At 37.8% G+C, this 21,380-nt stretch overlaps 2 protein-coding genes across 4 annotated transcripts in view; one reads left to right on the top strand and one right to left on the bottom strand.

Annotated features, from left to right (window-relative positions):
- Window positions 1–2,660: 2,660 nt before the first annotated feature.
- Window positions 2,661–19,654, top strand: LOC127953864 (formin-like protein 1). Its single transcript, XM_052553215.1, has 26 exons — window positions 2,661–3,477; window positions 7,219–7,302; window positions 10,264–10,350; window positions 10,542–10,615; window positions 10,728–10,811; window positions 11,419–11,562; window positions 11,713–11,824; window positions 11,922–11,998; window positions 12,078–12,171; window positions 12,670–12,744; window positions 12,859–12,969; window positions 13,139–13,288; window positions 13,413–13,514; window positions 13,642–13,921; window positions 14,736–15,002; window positions 15,369–15,493; window positions 15,764–15,966; window positions 16,050–16,284; window positions 16,378–16,446; window positions 16,534–16,614; window positions 17,668–17,797; window positions 17,878–18,041; window positions 18,128–18,229; window positions 18,470–18,568; window positions 18,698–18,803; window positions 18,956–19,654. Exons 1-26 carry the CDS (start codon window positions 3,313–3,315, stop codon window positions 19,018–19,020), a joined length of 3,285 nt encoding a protein of 1,094 aa, XP_052409175.1. The 5' UTR covers window positions 2,661–3,312; the 3' UTR covers window positions 19,021–19,654.
- Window positions 18,136–21,380, bottom strand: part of LOC127953863 (SRC kinase signaling inhibitor 1) — a 106,888-nt gene continuing 103,643 nt past the window's right edge. For all 3 annotated transcript variants that reach the window (XM_052553210.1, XM_052553212.1, XM_052553213.1), the window contains one exon: window positions 18,136–18,270. In XM_052553210.1, the coding sequence (XP_052409170.1) occupies window positions 18,259–18,270 (12 nt within the window). In that variant the 3' untranslated portion in view covers window positions 18,136–18,258. The remainder of the gene's footprint in view (window positions 18,271–21,380) is intronic.

Here is a 21,380-nt window from a genome sequence, read left to right as displayed (position 1 = left end):
GTGTGTTCACTGCTCTGTGTGTGTGTGCAATTTGGATGGGTAAAATGCACAAATTCTGAGTATGGGTCACCATACTTGGCTGAATGTCACTTTCTCAAATATCACTTTCACCTATCTATCTCTGTATGTCTATCTACAGGTGCATCTCAATAAATTAGAATGTCGTGGAAAAGTTCATTTATTTCAGTAATTCAACTCAAATTGTGAAACTTATGTATTAAATTCAATGCACACAGACTGAAGTAGTTAAAGTCTTTGGTAAATAAATAAAAAAATAAAAAATAAAAAAAACATTTCATCTCAACGAATAAGAATACTTCATGAGACCAGTTAAAAAAAACCTTTTAGTGATTTATTGGCCTTCTGGAAAGTATGCTCATTTTCTGTACATGTACTCAATACTTGGTAGGGGCTCCTTTTTTAATTACTGCCTCAATTCGGCGTGGCATGGAGGTGATCAGTTTGTGGCACTGTTGAGGTGTTATGGAGGCCCAGGTTTCTTTTTACAGTGCCCTTCAGCTCATCTGCTGTGATGATTGTGATGATTTTGCCTAACATTTAACAAAAACCCACCAATTCACATCTCAACACATTAGAATATGGTGACATGCCAATCAACTCAAAACACCAAAGGTTACACCTCTAAGGTTTCCTGTGCCTTCAAAATAGTCTCTCAGTTTGGTTCACTAGGCTACACAATCATGTGGAAGACTGCTGATCTGACAGTTTTCCAGAAGACAATCATTGACACCCTTCACAAGGAGGGTAAGCCAAAAACATTCATTGCCAAAGAAGATGGCTGTTCACAGAGTGCTGTGTCCAAGCATGTTAACAGAAAGTTGAGTGGAAGGAAAAAGATGCAAAACCAACCGACAGCCTTATGAGGATTTTTAAGCAAAATCGATTCAAGAATTTGATTGAACTTCATGAGGAATGGACTGAGGCTGGGGTCAAGACATCAAGAGCCACCACACACAGACAAGTCAAGGAATTTGCTGAACCACCGACAACCTCAGAGGCGTCTTACCTTTGGCTAAGGAGAAGAAGAACTGGACTGTTGCCCAGTGTCCAAAGTCCTCTTTTCAGATGAGAGCAAGTTTTGTATTTCATTTGGAAACCAAGGTCCTAGAGTCTGGAGGAAGGGTGGAGAAGCTCATAGCCCAAGTTGCCTGAAGTACAGTGTTAATCTTCCACAGTCTGTGATGATTTGCAGTGCAATGTCATCTACTGGTGTTGATCCATTCTGTTTTATGAAAACCAAAGTCGCTGCAGCCGTTTACCAAGAAATTTTGGAGCACTTCATGCTTTCTTCTGTTGACTAGATTTTTGAAGATGCTGATTTCATTTTCCAGCAGGATTTGGCACCTTTTTTTTGGTCATTTTTTTTTTTTTTTTTACTGGTCTCATTAAGTATTCTAATTTGTTGAGATGAAATGGTGGGTTTTTGTTAAATGTGAGCCAAAATAATCACAATTAAAAGAACCAAAGACTTTAACTACTTCAACTTTTCCAAAACATTCTAATTTATTGAGCTGCACCTGTACCTCTGTCTGTCTCTGTCTCTCTCTGTCTATCTGTCTGTGTCTATCTCTGTCTGTCAATCTCTGTCTGTCTGTCTGTCTCTCTGTCAGTCTCTCTATCTATGTCTATCAATATTATAACATCTTAGAAATATTAAACTGTAACAAATTATAATGTGCAAAAATTTGATACCAAAGTCTTTAACTTACATAGAAACACACATTCGGATCACTGTGGGGGACACTAGGGTAACACACTGAGGTCAGACACAACACATATTCACCACATTCTATCTATGTCTGTCTGTCTGTATAAAACTTAAAGTCCTGGCTTTGAAAAAACGATTTTAAAAACTTTTATGCTGTTACTGCCGGAGGAGAAAACAACAAAATAATTATTCTGCACATTAAATAGTGTATTATCGGATTTGTTTAGTAAAATTTAAACAGTAATATATTTATGACCAGCAGAACATAACAGTAAATATTAAATTAAACCAGTTATATTTAATATTTAATAAATTTAATTAAAATACAATAAATAAATTAAATATTAATATACAACATTAAACAAATGTGATAGTCTGTCAAATAAAAAAAACATAAAAAAGTCAAATTGTTTATCAGTACAGTACAGTAAGGTCCAGTTAGCTAAAGGTAGTTTATGTATTAACTTATGTTAACTATCAATCTGCAATATATTTGTTACAGTATTTATCAATAAATGTTCTGGTTAATGAAAAGACAACTGTTCTTGTTAGCTCAGGTCCATGAAATAATATGAACAGAGTCAATTTTTGATTGTATTTATGTATAAGTAAATGTTGAAATTAACTGAGACTTCTGAATGCTTTAGGCCAAAAAAAATAGAAATAAAATAAATAAGATATTAGGTCAGATTGAGAAAACAAGTAGCCTTGTGACAACAAGCCCTGATCAACAGCATCAGTGTCGTAAGATACATACAGTACATAATATGCACATGAGTGGTGTGATATGTTTTAGATCATCATATTGTTTTAAACATAAACAGAATTTAAACCGACACACCCAGCGTTCTCTCTCTCTCTCTCTTGTGCGAGGTACACAGGAAGCGTGGATGCTTCTGCTTTTTTCTGTGGTTTCCTCCTGCTGTCACAACTGCTTCTCTCTCATTTCTGTAACACACACCAGTGTGCTCGGACAGGTGCCTTCATCTAAATTTGCCAACGTCTGTATATTCTTCTGGAAGAAACTTCTGCAGGCTTGATCAGAGGGGGTGGACATAAAGGAAGATGCTCCAACATCTGAAGCACTCACATGATAGGCAGACAACTGGAGACAAGGCCTGCTACGCTGGTAATCAACACACTCAGCCGCACTGAGAGGCTGAAGAGCTGAACTTTCAAAGGCACCTCTATTGTCTTTATTGTGAAAGTATAAACAGAGGCTCTTCTTCCTTTTTTTGACTAAGTAAAGGTTCTTTTAACCCTCCATTTTGAAATCGGAGGAATTTTCTGATTGTGAGTTTGACTTCAAGTTCTCATCCTCATTGAGAGCTTCTTCACAATCACGTGCACCGTCCTGCACACAGTTTTCAGTTTGAAAGGTATCTCTCTGACAGCATGTCCTAAAAGACTCCACGTGCTTCCACCTACACTGGATCTGAGTGACTACAAAACTTCAAACAGTGGATTGTTCCCTTCGATTGCAGAGAGGTTTGTCTGGGTTTCTCCAGAGTTTGGTCTTTTGGAATTGCCAGTGGTAGATCCAGAAAGAGTTCAGTATCCTGGAATTCCTAAGGAAAGTTGTGATGGGCAACGCTGCCGGCGGGTTGGAGCAGGTGGATGGGCCTGAGACCAAAGGCTCAACAGGAGGCTCAAACGCTGCTCCCACCACATCCAAAAAGAAATGTGCCCCTACTAAACTACCCATGCCTCCTGAGGAAGAGCTAGAAGAACGCTTCAGTGTGGTTTTGGTGAGTACTTTTTAAACATTATATACCAACACAGCAAAAGCGGCTAATCTTGATACTTCCTGTTCTGATTTAAAAAAAACAGCCATGCTAGGAACTACAACAGTATTAGATTCTCTGTCTTTGCATTTTTGGAATCTAATTACTAGCTGTAGAAAAACACACACTTCTTGTATCCTTGACGCATAGAGAGTGATCATCTAAGAAGAAAATCAAATACAATATGAACATTTCAATGCAAATGCAGTGTTCCTCCTGAAATGCAAGATGAAGTAACATTTGGAAAAACACTTCTGACTTAATGCACTTTAGTTCCACATGGGCTTGTGGCAGTGGTGGGATGACAAATTAGGCAACTTCTTAAGAGAAGTCATAAGATAAAAAGAGGTCCTGTATTTTCGGTGACGACTGACCTTTGTTACGTCTTTCGCTTCACTGCAAGACAGGAACTTTCCTTAAGGAAGCTCAGTTATCTTCCATTTGGGTCCACTTCAGCAACACATTATAAGCCTGTTTTCCATTCACAATAAATATTATGACTTCTCATAAATGTGACTTAAATCTCACATAAGGATTTTGTTTCTTGTTTTTAACTTCTCAAAATAACATTATAATTTTACCAAAGTAAAAAAAAAAAGTACTTCCATATAACAAATGGCCATTTGATGTTTCTGAGCATTCTCTTATTTGTCCATGCACAGTAGGGCACAACCAAACTGTAAAGTACTGTATGAAGGAGTTTGGGACAATCCTTGCAATTTTGTCCTTGACCCCATAAATTCAAGTAACTACTACCCTGATCAGATTGCTATTGTGTTCTAATGGATATATATGCATTACAAGGTCACACTTCAGAGAGATGTCTTCATTACAGGCTAAACTGTGCTTCATTTATAATACCAACTTTATTTAGTCTCCATTTTATTCACTCTCTTGCACCAGTAGACCACAGTTAGTCCAACACCCCCACCCCACCCCGCTCTCTCTGTTCCTCCAGTAACCACTCAATGTGTTTCTAAATGTGCTTTCGCTCTTTATGCACACAACCTTAAAAAATAACCATGCTCAGAGCGGAAACGTCTTAGTGCTTTAGAAGGAAACACCCAAGATCACAGCGTTTCTTCATTAAACTTTACACCGTTTTTTTACAAACCCCACCCTTTTAATTTGGTTGAAAGGTGCCATTCTAGATCTGATGTGAAAGTAAAAAACATAAAGCTTATAATGATGACTTTTTGTGTGTTTAAGGGTAAGATGTAGCAACTTAGCCTTGTTTTCAGGAAGTCACATTGTGTCAGACTGATGACTGACACAGCATATTATCTTAAGCAGATAAACTTGAGGGAAAAATAATATGTACATAATATAATAATTTACTCAAAAATGATAATTGTATCATCATTGACTCGCGCTAATGTCATTCCAAACCTGTATGACTTCTGTGAAACAACAGTGGACCCCACAGACTTTTATTGAGACAGTTTTCAAAATTTCCAAAAAAAACTGAAAACTAAAAATGAAATAAAGCGAAATAGTCGCCTAAATGGTGTCAGGGTTTTAATTTTTGTCTGAAATATGCCTTTAACCCTTTATCTGTCACCCCCATATTTGAACATAGAAAATCCAAATTACTATAGTTCATGAACAAACACAATTTGTAATATGATTTTAATGTACTATTTCCATGTTAATGCAGTGTCTGATTTGAAAACGGTTCTCACAGAATGAGATTTTAACCTTTCAATTGCTATGTATACTCACCTAAACGATTATTATGAACACCTGTTCAATTTCTCATTAGTGCAATTATCTAATCAACCAATTACATGGCAGTTGCTTCAATGCATTTATTATTGGTGTGGTCCTGGTCAAGACAATCTCCTGAACTCCAAACTGAATGTCAGAATGGGAAAGAAAGGTTATTTAAGCAATTTTGTGCGTGGCATGGTTGTTGGTGCCAGACGGGCCGGTCTGAGTATTTCACAATCTGCTCAGTAACTGGGATTTCTAGGGTTTACAAAGAATGGTGTGAAAAGGGAAAAACATCCAGTATGCGGCAGTCCTGTGGGCGAAAATGCCTTGTTGATGCTAGAGGTCAGAGGAGAATGGGCCGACTGATTCAAGCTTATAGAAGAGCAACTTTGACTGAAATAACAACTCGTTGCAACCGAGGTATGCAGCAAAGCATTTGTGAAGCCACAACATGCACAACCTTGAGGCGGATGGGCTACAACAGCAGAAGATCCCGCCGGGTACCACTCATCTCCACTACAAATATGAAAAAGAGGCTACAGTTTGCACAAGCTCACCAAAATTGGACAGTTGAAGACTGGAAAAATGTTCCCTGGTTTGATGAGTCTGGATTTCTGTTGAGACATTCAGATGGTAGAGTCAGAATTTGGCGGTGGTGGTGGTGTAATGTGATGTTTTCTTGGCACACTTTAGGCCCCTTAGTGCCAACTGGGCATAGTTTAAATGCCACGGCCTTCCTTGAGACCATGTCCATCCCTTTACGACCACCATGTACCTATCCTCTGATGGCTACTTCCAGCAGGATAATGCTCCATGTCACAAAGCTCGACTCATTTCAAATTGGTTTCTTGAACATGACAATGAACTCACTGTACTAAAATGGCCCCCACAGTCACCAGATCTCAACCCAATCTTTGGTATGTGGTGGAACGAGAGCTTTGTGCCCTGGATGTGCATCCCACAAATCTCCATCAAATGCAAGATGCTATCCTATCAATATGGGCCAACATTTCTAAAGAATGCTTTCAGCACCTTGTTGAATCAAAGCCACGTAGAATTAGGGCAATTCTGAAGGTGAAAGGGTGTCAAACACAGTATTAGTATATGGTGTTCCTAAAAATCCTTTAGGTGAGTGTACGCCATAAGGTTTTCTAAAGCTTGATAGGGAAAAAGGCAACGAAAAAAGACTTTTTGTGACAAAATTCAAATCTCCTGTCATGATGTAGATTTTTTTTTAAAGTGTGCACTCTTGTCATAAATGAATCTATTTCTGTTTCTACATAATTTGTAACAAAAAACAATGGTATGTATATATATATATGTGTGTGTGTATATATATATATATATATATGTGTATATATATTAAGAAGTATTAGAGATTTCCAACTATATACAGTGCGTCATGATTAGATTAGGATTTAATCGTAATATAGTGAAGTAGAATAGGGGACAGGTGACAGTTAAGAGGTTAACAATCTGAAGAAAGCCAAAGAAGGAACAATAATTGCATCATAACACATTTTGTAATTTCCTTCTCTATGTCTGTTCCACCAACGTCTTGCATCTGATATAAGTGGTGATTATCAGTATTACAAATTCATAATGTGAATGGCAAATCAGACGTTATTTGAAACTAAGATCAGACGGCAGTATACATGTTAATGCCAATCTCTTTCATAAAACGTAATCAGACTTTCCCAAGCCATCAACATCACAAACTAATTAGTATTTTGACACTGATAGTTTAACAGTTTAAGCCTGGTTCTGGGTTACGTTTTTGATATCCAGTATTATAGTTGTAATCAGTCTATTGAAATCCAGCACTTTGGGTTGGATATGCATTGTGCACATCAACCAATAAGAATAGCAGTGTGTTTACTCCTAAGTGTATTAATACTGATACTGCAGTAATTTGAATCCATGAGTCTGCTAGCATGTTTGTACAGTTCTTCTAGAAAGGATTTCACCTGTGAACCTAATTTCTCTTCTCAGAGCTCCATGAATCTGCCTCCTGACAAGATGAAGCTCCTGAGTCAGTATGACAATGAGAAGAAATGGGAGCTGGTCTGCGATCAGGTGAGTCGATCAACTTTCAACATTATGTGTTTCAAATAATGGCAGCAAAGTAGAACTGAGAGCATCTTGATCGTTTCTCCCGTTTACTTCTCATTTAGAGAGTGAGACATTACTCATATTGAAATACGTCATGAATTAGTCATATTGAAATGCATAAGGCATTGCATCTTTTGAGCAGTTTATTCTGTGTATCTCCAATACTTCATGTCTGCAGTGTAGGTGAACTTTGAGAGGAAGTTATCTGCTAGACTACATTTAGACAAACCAGAAACCTAAAAGAGATCTTTACACTGTGACGCAAATACAAAACCAAACTCACACAAGTTATTTGAAGACTGTAACCAGGGCTCAAGCAACTGCAACCAGTTTATATAAGAGTCTGAAAGATTAAAAGTAGGGCTGGTAATTTAACACGTTAATTAGATTAATTATGGACAAAAATAACGTGTTAAAATTATTAACGCATTTAACGCACTTGCCCCGCCCCAGACCTATGTGGATCATCTGCCATTTCATACAGTTGATTGATGACTAATATGAGGCAGAGCAACAATATCCCTAAAATTCAAGGTATTGGGCAAAATGCCCCGATTGAACTTTTGTCTCATATTTACATCACATAGTTAAGAAATATCACACGAGCTGTAGGCTAAGTGCAATACCACACAAGTGCAAATGTGATACTCATCTTATACAAGAGTTCATTAAGAAGTTAATATTGTGTTATTTTAGACAGAATGTTGTCTGTTTTGCTGAATTTTGACAACCAAAATATCAAAACAAATCAGACCTGTTCATCCCCGAGCAACCCACAGTGGCATTTCATTTCTTTATCTACGTTATGAACGAATTTGGTGAACCATTTGGCGCGTTGAACCATTGGCCATAGTCGCCTTGGCTTTGAAGTGGCGCTGCACAGACCGATCGGTGTGATTTAAAAAGCACAAAGAGTCGTCCGCTTTCTAAGCTCTTGCGGTACTTTGATGTCACATGACGATCGGTCTGATGGTGATGATCCACTTCAAGTCGAACCTAATGATTCAATGAACCATTCATAAAGAACCATTTACTTCACTCCTAAATGAATCAGCCATTTGAACCGAGGCAACCTCCCGCTCTCTCTCTCATGAAGCCAACAAGAAGTGACTAAAACTGCAATTCATCAACTGGCCTCTTGAGGCTGGCTGCAAAAGGGAGTCAATCCCATAGCCTCCCGATGTTAAAATGCCCAACTTTACACCAGAAAAAAACCTGTTTATAGCCCCATTTTGGCCTTCATGGCAACTGCTAGCGGTGTGATTTTTTTTTTTTTTTTTAGAACTCATCTGTTTAAATTATATTAAGACTTAAAGTTCTGGCTAATTAAGGGCGTGGTCACTTGATTGACAGGTGGATTGCCGCTGCTGCTGTCACCGCTGTCAAGCTAGGTGGGCGTGGCTTCAGCAAACAGCTCCAGCCTTTTTGCCCATTTTCTATATGTAATAGTTTATCAAACAAAATATTTCTTGCTGAACCTACTTTTTGTAATCTCTGTTTGATGCTTTACACAACAATTACTTTAAATGATCTTTTCAGAGTAATTTCTCCAAATTTGATGTGTGATTAATAAGATTAATTAATCACCACATCATGTAATTAATAAGATTAAACATTTTAATCTCCTACCAGCCCTAATTAAAAGTAAAACAGCTTTTAATTCATCACTCCATTTATACATATATCAGGAGAAAATATAAAAGCTTTTCAAGTGTCTCTAAGTGCTGATTATAAGTGCTCCAATGAATGATCTGACCTGTTTTTCTTGTTCTATGTTGTGACAATATAATTAAAAAACAGGTTGGGGCATTTGTTGTGATCAGTTTCAGAAAATAGAGAGCCTATAGAAAGGAAAAAACAACAACAGCGGTAAACTCTTTCTGTAATTGGTGTTAATTTAAGTAGGCTTACAAAGTTTTGCAACGGAGGTGTATTCTTAAGTTTGGATATATTTTTGCTGAACCATTTAATAACCGTAAAAAGAATGATGCAAGTGTGTGGTTGAAAGAGATGATGTAAAGGATGATAGCGAGCAGACGTGGAGGGGAAAATAAGAGCACAGGGATGAGGTCAGACTCTAAGGTGCTGAAACTGTTTACGCACTTCCTGTGGTAATATTTATGTCTCTATGACAACTGTGGGATGCAAGTTTTGTAGCTATGCATGCAGAAAGCACAGGTTGTTATAACAACGAATGCACACAAATGAAATGTATTTCTTATGGGCATTATGTAGGCAATATACCACCTTTAGGGGAAATATGTATTAATATGACTTAAATAAAATCAATAAGTATCTGAGATTGATGTACAGGACAGTTTAAAAGTTTGGGGTCAGTAATATGTTTTATTTATTTAGTAAGAATGAATGCTTTTATGATGCATTAAATTGTTTAAAAGTGGCAGTACTGTACTGTAAATACATTTATAATGTTACCAAAGCTTTCTGTTTCACATAAATGCTCTTCTTTTGAACATTATTCATCTAAAAATGTATCTTGATTTCCAGAAAAATATGAACTGTTTTCACTATTGCTAACAAATAAATGTTTCTTGAGCATCAGATCAGTATGTTAATTAAAAGTCATTTCTGAAGGATCATGTGACTGAAGACTGGAATAATGATGCTGAAAAATTCACAGAAATAAATGACCTTCTAAAATGTGTTCAAATAAAACTGAACATTTGTTACATCATATTTCACAGTATTACTGTTCTTACTGTATTTTAATCAAAGCAACTATGGGCATAAGAGACTTCTTTTAAAAACATTATAAAGTCTTGCCAAACCCCAAACATTTGAATTATATTATTCAAACTTTATATTATTTCATCACTATTTCATCAAAACGTGGTTTTAATATCTTAAATATCACAGCTGGAAAGCAGTCCATTTATTGTTTCTCTTTCTCTTGGTGTCTTTTAGGAGCGATTTCAGGTGAAAAACCCTCCCTCGGCTTACCTGACTAAAATCAAGAGCTTCTACCAGGACCAGGGTGGAGTTGCACGCAGGGTCAGTACATTACTCTCTTTCTGTTCTGTTTTTCCCTCACCCCCTCCATACTCTCATTTCTCTTTTACCCCATCAGTGCTTACACCCACCTGCCTAAAAAGCCCAAATGACAACTCAGTTTAGAGTCTTGATGAGAAGTGAATGAGTGTCTGTCAGTGAGTCATCTTATCTCTGTGATTCCTTCTCCGCAGTTCAAGAAACGTGTGCAGGAGTCAACTCAAGTCCTGAGAGAGCTGGAGATCTCGCTGAGAACCAATCACATTGGGTTAGTGGCAGCCGTGCTGCTGCTCCTGAATAAACCTGAAAGATCATTTTGCACCTGAATAATTGAAAACCTCCATAGATGCATATCATGATATTCCTTTTGTACTCTATAGGTGGGCTCAGGAGTTTCTGAACGAGGAAAACCAAGGCTTGGATGTCCTGGTGGACTACTTGTCTTATGCACAAAGTGATGCGCCGTATGTTTATTCTGTCTAAGATTTCCCATTTAAAGTCAATCCTACAGTAGATTTGAACAAGAAGTAACTACAATTCACTTGCCATTTTAAAAAGAAATGTTCCAATATATATATATATATATTTTTTTTTTTTGCAGTAATGCCATACAAGGACAACTTTTGGTTCCCTAAAGAACTTTTCAGTGAACAGCTCTTAAAAAAAAACCTATTGCACTCTTGAAACTGATAGTTTCACTAAGATTATTTAACATTTATAGAACCTTTCCATTACACGAAAGGTTGTTTATAGTGTAAAAAGGTTCTTTAGATTATTACATTGTTCTTTACTCTAAGGAAAAATTGTTCTTTTAAGAACTGCTCACTGAAAGGATTTTAGGGGATCCCAAAATGCTGCTTCTGTGCCATTTGCGTTAAAAAGCCCCCTTTGAAGCCTTTTTGTAATAGTGTAGTGTGAAGGAGATTTTACAAATCCAAAGAACCCTTTGTAGAATGGAAAGGTCCCACAGATGTTAAATGTTCTTCATGGAACCATAGCTGCACAGAAAGAAAGTTTATTTTTCAGTGGGGCTAAAAATGAACTCCTATTCTGTGCCAACGTGTTTCTTAGGTTTGAGGTGGAGTCTGTGGAAAACGGCGGATCTGTATCAGACAACAGAAGGTTGTCAGAGAGATCAGTGGAGGATCTAGCCAAAAATGTGAACCATTCTTCCACACATGGCGTGGGCAGAGCGGCCCGTGCATTCACTGTCCGGTGAGTCATCACTACAGCACACCCCAAAATACAGGGATCGCTGTACAGGACTAAAATGAAGAAACCATGTCGTTTAGATGTCATTCTTTTTAAGATAAGTGTACTCAGATCTTCATCATATTTTGTTCATTCCCTGCCTTTTCACATTAGAATAAGTAACTTGACCCATAGCAGAAAAACTATGCGAAACGCCCGATTGGCCACCCAAAGAGATGACGTTCACCTCTGCATTATGTGTCTGCGTGCTATCATGAATTATCAGGTATGTTGGTGTGAGGAACACATACAAACACTAGACTCGGCTACTCAAATGTCATTTTAGGAGCTCTTTGGGACTCACCATTTTTTGTTTTCAACAGTCTGGGTTCAATTTAGTCATGACTCACCCCAGATGTGTCAATGAAATTACACTCAGCCTCAACAACAAAAACCCCAGGTGAGTGTTTTTTTGTGGGGTGTAGGGGTTGTGTATTTGTTGTGAGAGTTTGTGATACATTTCAATACACTGTCCATAGGACTAAGGCTCTTGTGCTGGAGCTGTTGGCTGCAGTGTGTCTGGTTCGAGGAGGACATGACATTATCATCTCAGCCTTTGATAACTTTAAAGAAGTAAGATGACCAGCCTTCTACACATACACATTCATATTCACATTTTTTTAATCAAATGGGATGTCCTCATAAAATGGTTCAGTCAGGTTTTGCATATGGTCAAGATACATTTTCTTCTGCCCATATGTATTCTCTTAAAAACTTGAACTCTTCTTAATATTTTACCTCCTCTCAGTGTACTCAGAAACTTGTATTATTATTATTATTATTATTATTATTATTATTATTATCAAAGCTGAAAACAGTTGTGCTGCTTAGTGTTTTTTTTTTTTTGGAAACCTTTCTAAAAAATGTATTTTATTAATCTTTTTGAATATTATAAAACATCTTTACTGAGACTTTTTTCATCAATTTAATGCATCCTTTCTGAAAAGAAAGAAAAAAATTACGCTACCAATACTACACAAATACCTTTCAGAAACTATAGTACAAGTCTAGACATTTTATAGCGTAGAATAGCTCAACACTAACTTCTATATTTGGCCCATCTTCTCACAGGTGAGTGGAGAGAAGAACCGCTTTGAGAAGCTAATGGAGTACTTCATGTATGACGACAGCAATATAGACTTCATGGTGAGCTTTGATATGAATCACATCTATTGTCAGTTATAAGAAACGTGACTGTCTGCTTGCTTTTTTCTTTCTTCTTTTTGTATAATGAATGCTTTTAAATCTTCTTCTACACAGGTGGCTTGCATGCAGTTCATAAACATTGTGGTCCACTCAGTGGAGAACATGAACTTCCGTGTGCACCTTCAGTATGAGTTTACCCAGCTGGGTCTCGACCAGTACTTAGAGGTAAGACTAGTGTACAGAACAGACAAATAATTTATTAAAGCATAACGTGCACCTTAGACATAATTAACATAGGACTGGATCCTAGATTTGAGATGCTTTATACGCAGCGTGTATTTATCAAGTTGTGCATTATCCTTGTAATGTACCACACAACTGTTTGTGTCCGCAGTCCTTAAAGGAGATGGAAAGTGAGAAGTTGCAAGTACAGATCCAGGCGTACTTGGATAATGTGTTTGATGTTGGAGCTCTGCTGGAGGATGCAGAAAATAAAGGGGAAATAATGGAGCAATTTACAGAACTGCAGGAGACCAATGCACAGGTTAACTTTACTCTACGGACACAATGCAATTTGCACATAATCATCTGCTGCATAGTGCACATGCCTCATGTTGCAGGTGGGCTGTTCTGTTCCTCATATGTCTGTGTATATTCTTGTGTTGTAGCTGAATGCCAGATTGCAGGAATATGAGAATGGAGCAATGGAAAAAATGGCAGAACTAGAGCAACAACTAATGCAGGCCACTAAAGAGTCAGCACTGCTTAAGGTACCACACTGCATTTTCCTTTCTTTGCATACTATCTATACTATATACTAGTAGTTGTTAAGATTACATTTACATTTAGTCATTTAGCAGAACCATTGTCTCAAACCTTTACCTGTGTGTGTAACAGGAGAGTTTGCGAGAGTCCTGTGCCCAAGTAAGCACCTTGCAGCAGCGAGAACGAGAAAGAGAGATTCAGAGAGAGAGAGAACGAGAGCAGGAGCGTCAGTCACAGCCCTCCCAGGTAGAGAGAGAGAGAATCAGAAAGGCGAGTGAAAAGGAGTCCGTACTGGAGGAGAAGCTGAGGGGACTGGAGGAGAAGGGCCTAGTCCGACTGGAGCGCACAGCCTCTGGGAGCTTGGACATCGAAGTGATTCCAGTCACCATAGAGAAAATTGTTACTCAAACAGGTAGGAGCACTTCTGCAAAAGTTCTCCTTCTGCTTCGCATCCAAAATTAAAAATAACTTTTTTTTTTTTTACTGTTCTCTGGGGTTCACTTATGATTTTATCAAGATATAACATTATATTTTGCATCAAAAAAGCATCAGAATTTAGAAGTAATAAGCCATTTCTGTCCTGTTTTGACCTCCTCATCAGAACGTTCCATTTGAATAGACGAAACCGATTGTAGACTCAGAAGTAAACCACTGCTGTGATTGGCTAACAGTGGTGTATGTTTGACAGCCTACATCCTTCACAGAGGACACCGCTGTGATTTAGATTAAAAATCCATAAATACTAATTACATATCAAACGATCTGTAATGACAGACAAAGCAGAAGTGACTACTAATGAAAACAGTTACTCACATTTGTGATGTGCGACATCGGATTCAATATATTCGGAATAACATCCACTATTAGTTTAAATCTTTCTTAAAATTCTGCATCGAATTGTGCCTTGTTTGTAAAAGAATCCATGGTAGAATGAACCAAACAAAGGACCACGTTCTGGTTTGGTCTGGCACCTCATTCAAAAATTAATTTCATTAAATAAAGTTTGGTTTCTGCATAGACCTGCGTCTGCCTCTCTCATTATTTAGGCAGCGATGTAGAAGCAGGTGTTGAGCATCTTCTGCAGAGGCGGTGTTTATCCACACTGTTTTTGTAGTACACTGACCTTGATTAAAAGATCAAGGGATTTTTGATTGATGCTTCTAGTTTACTCAAAATGATTACATTTAGCTGGCTATGTTGATAATATAATGTGTTTATGTTCATAGTGACTGTGTCAGATCCAGCTTCTCAAACATCGTCCCCTCCAGCCGCAGCACCGCCTCCACCTCCACCTCCTCCTCCTCCACCTGGAGCTGCGGCGCCCCCTCCTCCTCCTCCTCCTCCACCTCCTCCTCCTGGATGTGAAGGTATTCCACCTCCCCCTCCTCCTCCTCCTCCTGGTGGAGGTCCTCCACCACCCCCACCTCCACCTGGCTGTGGACCACCACCCCCTCCAGGAGCTCCTCCTGCCCCTGGGGCTGAAACAGGGGAAGGTACAACTAAAGAAATTTAAATACTTATACAGACAAAAAATTTTAATACATATACAGACATGCAACCTGAGCAGAGTTCACTCTTAAAAATAAAGATGATTCACGATGACATTGAAGAACATTTTGGTCTAAATGGTTCCATAAAGAACATCTGAAGAACCTTTCTGTTTCACAAAAGGTTCTTTGTGGTGAAAGAAGGTTCTTCCGATTATAAAAAGGTAATAAGGAGATGGTTCTTTAAATAACTTTTGACTGAATAGCTCTTTGTGGAACCAAAAATAGTTCTTCTATGGCAGCGTAGTGAAGAACCTTTTGAAGCACCTTATTTTTTTAGAGTGTGACTGCATCTTCCATTGTTTCACACAGGACCAAAGGAACGTAAACCAGTTCAACCAAAGTTTAGGATGCCTCTGTTGAACTGGCAGGCCTTGAAGCCCAATCAAGTGACGGGAACGGTGTTTAGCGAGCTGAATGATGAGCAACTGTTAGGGGTAACAGCAAAGAAATCCTTAAAATGCACTCAAAATGAACCTGTATGACTCCTGGAGTTACACAAAATAAAATATTTCGAAGAATGAATATAATAAAAGTCAGTGAGGCCAAAAATTGTTTTGAAATCACTTTAAATAATTACATTTGTGTTCACAAAAGAAAGAATGTCATACAGGTTTAGAATAAATGAATTTACATTTTAGGGTGAACTATCTCTTTAAATACTTGATCAATTCGTCAGTTAATCTATTATACTTTCTCTGTCTCAGGAGCTGAATATGGATGTATTTGCAGAAGTGTTTAGAACCAAGGCTCAAGGTCCTCCAACAGATCTCTCTAAGCTCAAGGTTAAGGTGGTTGAGAAGGCACCTAGTAAGGTCTCCCTGTTGGAGGCAAACAAAGCCAAAAACCTTGCTATCACCCTCCGCAAGGGAGGCATGAGCCCCAATGACATCTGCACAGCCATTGAGAGGTATGTTTCAATAACAGCAAACTGCACCAAAAAAAAAAAAACCTTTAAACCAACCTGAACCAGCATGGAAACTCTTCTCTCAGATATGATCAGCAGTCTCTGAGTCTGGACTTTCTGGAGCTTCTGGAACGTTTTATCCCATCGGAGTATGAGATGAAGCTACTGCAGAACTACGAGAAGGAAGGGCGGTCACTAGAGGACCTGAGCGAGGAGGACCGATTCATAAGCCGCTTTGGTAAAATCCCACGCCTTGCTCAGCGGATCAACACCCTCACTTTCATGGGCAACTTCCCAGAGAGCATGAAACGTCTGCAGCCGGTCAGTTCACATCACTCTTTGGCTGTTGTACCTTGTATAATTCAAATGTTTTATTCAAAAGTCATTTCAAAAGTCCCCTACCTGTTTCTTTAGCAACTAGATGCAATCATTGCAGCTTCCGTGTCCCTCAAGTCTTCATCAAAGCTGAAGAAGATGTTAGAGGTGAGTAGACATTTCATTTGTGCTTCGAGGTACAGTATGCATGGTGTGCTCCTTCAGTGCTGCTCACTTATCATCCTCCTGCTTCAGATCATCTTGGCTTTTGGGAACTACATGAACAGCAGTAAAAGAGGAGCAGCGTATGGGTTCCGTCTGCAGAGTCTTGATCTGGTGAGTGGGTTTGTAGACTGGAACTTTAAAACCCATATTTTTATTGAAAAGTGACGTGACATTCAGCCAAGTATGGTGACCCATACTCAGAATTTGTGCTCTGCATTTAACCCATCCGAAGTGCACACACACAGAGCAGTGAACACACACCTGGAGCAGTGGGCAGCCATTTATGTAGTATTATGTATTGTAAATAACAGCAGGAAGTTTCAGACCCAGGTGTGTTTGGGAAAGCTCTATTTTTATTAGTTATGAGAGACCTCTGATGTAGAGGCCTTTGATGCAGAAACAAAGAGGCTAATGGAGTCTGAAGAAAATAGGGATTGAAACTTTGTATGGAAATGAAAACTTTGCATGCTAATCTTCTGTAGCTGAAATATCCTATAAATAGTTTTTACCTTTACCTCTGTTTTTCAAGTTTTTCAAAGGTTTCAGATAACCCCACCCTATTTTTAATTCATGTGGTTTTTGACAAACTCAAAAACATAATTAACATAGAAAAAAATATATACGTTTTTAATTCAGTTTTATTTTCAGTTATGTTCGTACATCAAGCTAAACTAAATGAAAATGCAAAATTGAAAATGTAAAAAAAAAAAAAAATGCTGAAATAAGTTTGTTTATTATTATATTTTGAAAGTTTGATACTATAATAATCCTCATTAAAATATTTATCAGCAGTGACAATTTGCAGGTTATTTGTCATTTTAAAATGAAATTGGTCTCAAATAGTTTTAAAAAATTCTTCACACTTTTGTTTACTACTTACAAAGACTGATTAGAAACTAGTCATCCTTAAAATTTTATATTATACATTTTTAAGCAAATCCATAAATTCATATTCATATTACAATTGCTGTTTAAATATATTGATCCAATTCATTTCTTCATGAGGATATTTACCCAAAATAAAAACAACTTCTGCATCTACTTCACCGCAATTTCTACCCTCTACCTTTGCAGTAACTTCATCTCATCTCTGCATCTGTCCTTGGTGGTCACAGTAAAATATCCCAGTGTCCTCACCCAGTCTCACTCTCTTGTGTCTTTCAGCTGTTGGACACTAAGTCCACAGACCGCACACAGACTTTGATGCACTTCATTGCGAATATGGTGCAGGAGAAATACCCTGAGCTTGCCTCCTTCCACACTGAACTCCGTTTTGTAGACAAGGCTGCTCTGGGTAAGACGCACCATAGTTACTGTACAAACATATATAAGGATACATAGTCTTTTCTCTTTCTCACTCCTTTGTTCTCTCAGTGTCTTTGGACAGTGTGCTCCAGGATGTGAGATCTCTGGAGAGAGGGATGGAAGGGACCAAGAAGGAGTTCCTGGTGCAGGACGACATCCCGGCGCTGAAAGAGTTTGTAAAGGCTAACAGTGATATGTTAGACTTGCTTGTTAAAGACGGCAAGACAGCACAGGTGAGAGCACAGTGTATGCTCAATGCACACAATCTATCTGACAATGCTTAATTAGTCTCGCTGACTTTTTCTCTTTTGCCAACAAGGAGGCATACACGTCTGTAGTGGAGTACTACGGAGAGAATCCGAAGACGACACAGCCTTCCATGTTCTTCCCACTCTTCGTCAGGTTCATCAAAGCTTATAAGGTGAGAGATATAGCAACATTTGCCCACGTTCATGTCAACACCTACACATAATAACAAAGATGTTATCATTTGATTGTTCACGTGCTTATGGGAATTACTTGAAGAACTGTAAGCACAGTAAAGGAATAGAAGCATGTTATAGAATAGAAGCATGTTAATAGAAGCATTGAGCAAATATACTGCAAGCGTTTGACCAACTGATTATGAATAACTGTGATGTATTATTGTGTCACACAACAGCAAGCAGAACAAGACAATGAACTGAAGAAGAAACAAGAGATTGCGGCAGAAGAACAGGCGACTCCTTCCCCAAAGAAGAAAGATAGCACTCCTCAAAAGGTTAGAAAAGTGTCATTCTAAACGGCGTTTGTTTTATATTGTTTAATATATCAACTATTTGGATATTTCATTTAAATAAATCATTGCACTGGAACTGCACACCTGAAGTTATTCCCCTACTATGATCAGGGTCCCATGATGCCCAAAATGCCTCAGATGGACCTGATTGCAGAGCTGAAGAAAAGACAGGTGAAGCCCCAAGTCACAGACGGGGCCATCGAGGGCATTATAACAGGTAAAAATGGGCCAAAATACTAATCGTGTCGAAATGCACCTTAAGCACTTTCCCTATTGTGTAAACTGGCATGAGCAATTTGCCACCTACTATTCTATAATCTGTTTTTTTTTTAAAGAATTTGAATTGTATTTTTAATTTGTCTGCATCAGATTTGAGAAATTCACCCTACAGAAGAGCTGATGGTCGGAGAGCAAATCCACGACAAGAAAACTGAGGGTTACCTTCGGAGCTTTCTCTCCCACCACACACTTCTGTACTTATCACCTGGTCTTATTCTTTATATAATAAAACATTTTTCATCTGTACAGAGATACATAAAATGACTGCCAAACATACACAGCAACAGATGGTGCACACAAACAAAGAGTCACACTAACAGACACCCATCATCACACACACTTGCATATACTGTTTGCTTGGATACACGTAACCTTTTGAGAATGTTTCAAATAATTGTACATAAGGCAAAAAAATATTTTTTTTGTACCATTGCAAATGCTCCTGAATATGTAAACAATGCCTTAAGCTTCAGTTTTCACGTTTTGCTGTGTTAATATCGTTAATGAAATTGTAAAAAGTGCTCACAGATGAAGGCACTTTTAATACAGCCTGGTGATAAGAATTCTTCGAGATTTGATTAAAACATTGAAAACATTGTACAGTAAGACACATTTCATTTATTATGAGAAACCCAAAAATTAAAGACTCTGTAGAAATATTGTCATAGAAGAGAGCTGTACTTTATTAGACACACAACCACAGCAAGTATGTACAAAAGGTTTCAGCTCTCAATGATTTCTCACAGGAAAAAATAAATAAATAAATAAGTCACATTTCTCACAAAGTTATCATGGCATCCACACTGACAAATTAATTTATTTTTCTTCTGTATCTATAGGTGTTTATATATCCTATTTGTATATATAGTGATTCTCTGTTGGTATATTTCTCTACTCTAGAGATGGGAGGGTCACAGCGTGGGCTTGGGGCTCGCACCATTACTAGTGCGCTGATGGTCAGAGCTGAGTTTATTCTGCTCAGTTAAACACACTCAGAGCTTGCCACTCAAGTCTGGTTACCACATCACCACAGGTTACAGTAAGACTGGACATGCCTGAGCCACAAAGAAATCAGACTATTTGGACTCTACAGCTGTGAACCTCATATCAGGGCACTTGACCTCACTATTCTCTCCCTTGACTTTTTTTTAGAAAAACATGTAGATAACTTAGTTTTTTTAAATCATCTGCACCGTGCGATTGCTTTTAGAATGTACATGCATTGCTGTAATTAATGTTTTAAATATACTTTTTTTTTTTTTACTTTTAATATATACCTAAGAACTCCATCTTTTAGTAAATAAAACTTTTTTTTTCTGGACATAATTTTGTAGGACTCTAATAATTACGGTTTTATTTACACGCTATAGTTTTCTCATACCCCCCCCCCCCCCCTTATTCTTTTCTAGTATTTTATTATTATCTTTTTAAAGTCAGAATTTTATAACATCCAAACAATCCATGTAGTAAAAAATCTCACTTAAGGGACTAAAGAGCTCTGGTAACATATTCCACATAAAGACGTTCCATCATAGAATGTGCTTTCTCCCAATTACTCTGTGTTATTTTTGGCCTGGTAAACCAGACATAACTAGCAGAAGCAACCAGCTCCTCCTATTTCCTGCAGTCTTTCCGGGGCAAAGTCTGAACTGTAACTCAAAAGAAGCATAATGTGGCAGAAACACTTGTGCAACTGTTTCCTTGACCAAGGCTTTTGTACAATGACAGTTTAAACATCTGCTATCCATTAGTGAAATGAAATTGCAGACTTCCTCCCTGCCACTAGAGGACAGAAGAGGGCTGTGACAGTTCATTTACATTTTCCATTATATCCACATTGTTCATTTCCCTCAAATCAAACAAATTAAGAGTTAGCAAATGACATTCTCAGGTCACAATACAGATTAGAGCTTCATAAGTATCAGCAATGAACCCGATTTCGTTCGAATCACATTAATTAAATTCTTTCGAATGGCTGGCTGGCTGGCTGGATAAAGGCTTTATCAGATTTACCCAACACTTATACCGACTCAGAAAATTAACAAAATATTAACCCGTGGTTAGATGCAGCTATACTTTATACATGAACTGGGCTGTAAGGAGTAATATTTTCAACTCAATATACAAAAAACTTCTCTTATGAATAAATCATTTTCTAGGGTGCTATATATTTCCTCAGGATTACAAAAACAAAAATATGTACAAATAAATCGCAGCTCATATAAAATCAACAAACAAAATATATACAAACGCAAATCTCACATCACACATATTTATGTAATTTTTTAACCAACCATGTTGAGAGAAAAATGAGTGACTTAACTTTAAAGATGTATTTATATATCATGTCTGAGCTGTTATCTTGCCATGTTTTGAGAGAGAAAGATTCTTCTTGAAAAAGGGAGATTTCACCACCTTCCTGCATTTATCTGTCAGTCTCTGAGGGGGGTCAAGAAAGTCTTTTCTTAGCTCACAAATTTCTACCCGTGGCTTTACTAAGAGGATGAAGTGTACT

The sequence above is a fragment of the Carassius gibelio genome, chromosome B3 (genome assembly GCF_023724105.1).
Source record: "Carassius gibelio isolate Cgi1373 ecotype wild population from Czech Republic chromosome B3, carGib1.2-hapl.c, whole genome shotgun sequence".
NCBI classification, from domain to species: Eukaryota; Metazoa; Chordata; class Actinopteri; order Cypriniformes; family Cyprinidae; genus Carassius; species Carassius gibelio.
This window is presented reverse-complemented; position numbering and strand designations above follow the sequence as displayed.

Coding starts and splice junctions, on each gene's coding strand:
- LOC127953864 (XM_052553215.1), top strand. CDS start 3,313: ATGGGCAACGCTGCCGGCGGGTTGGAGCAGGTGGATGGGCCTGAGACC. Junction 12,172..12,669: donor CCTTTGATAACTTTAAAGAA/GTAAGATGACCA, acceptor ATCTTCTCACAG/GTGAGTGGAGAGAAGAACCG. Junction 12,745..12,858: donor ACAGCAATATAGACTTCATG/GTGAGCTTTGAT, acceptor TCTTCTACACAG/GTGGCTTGCATGCAGTTCAT.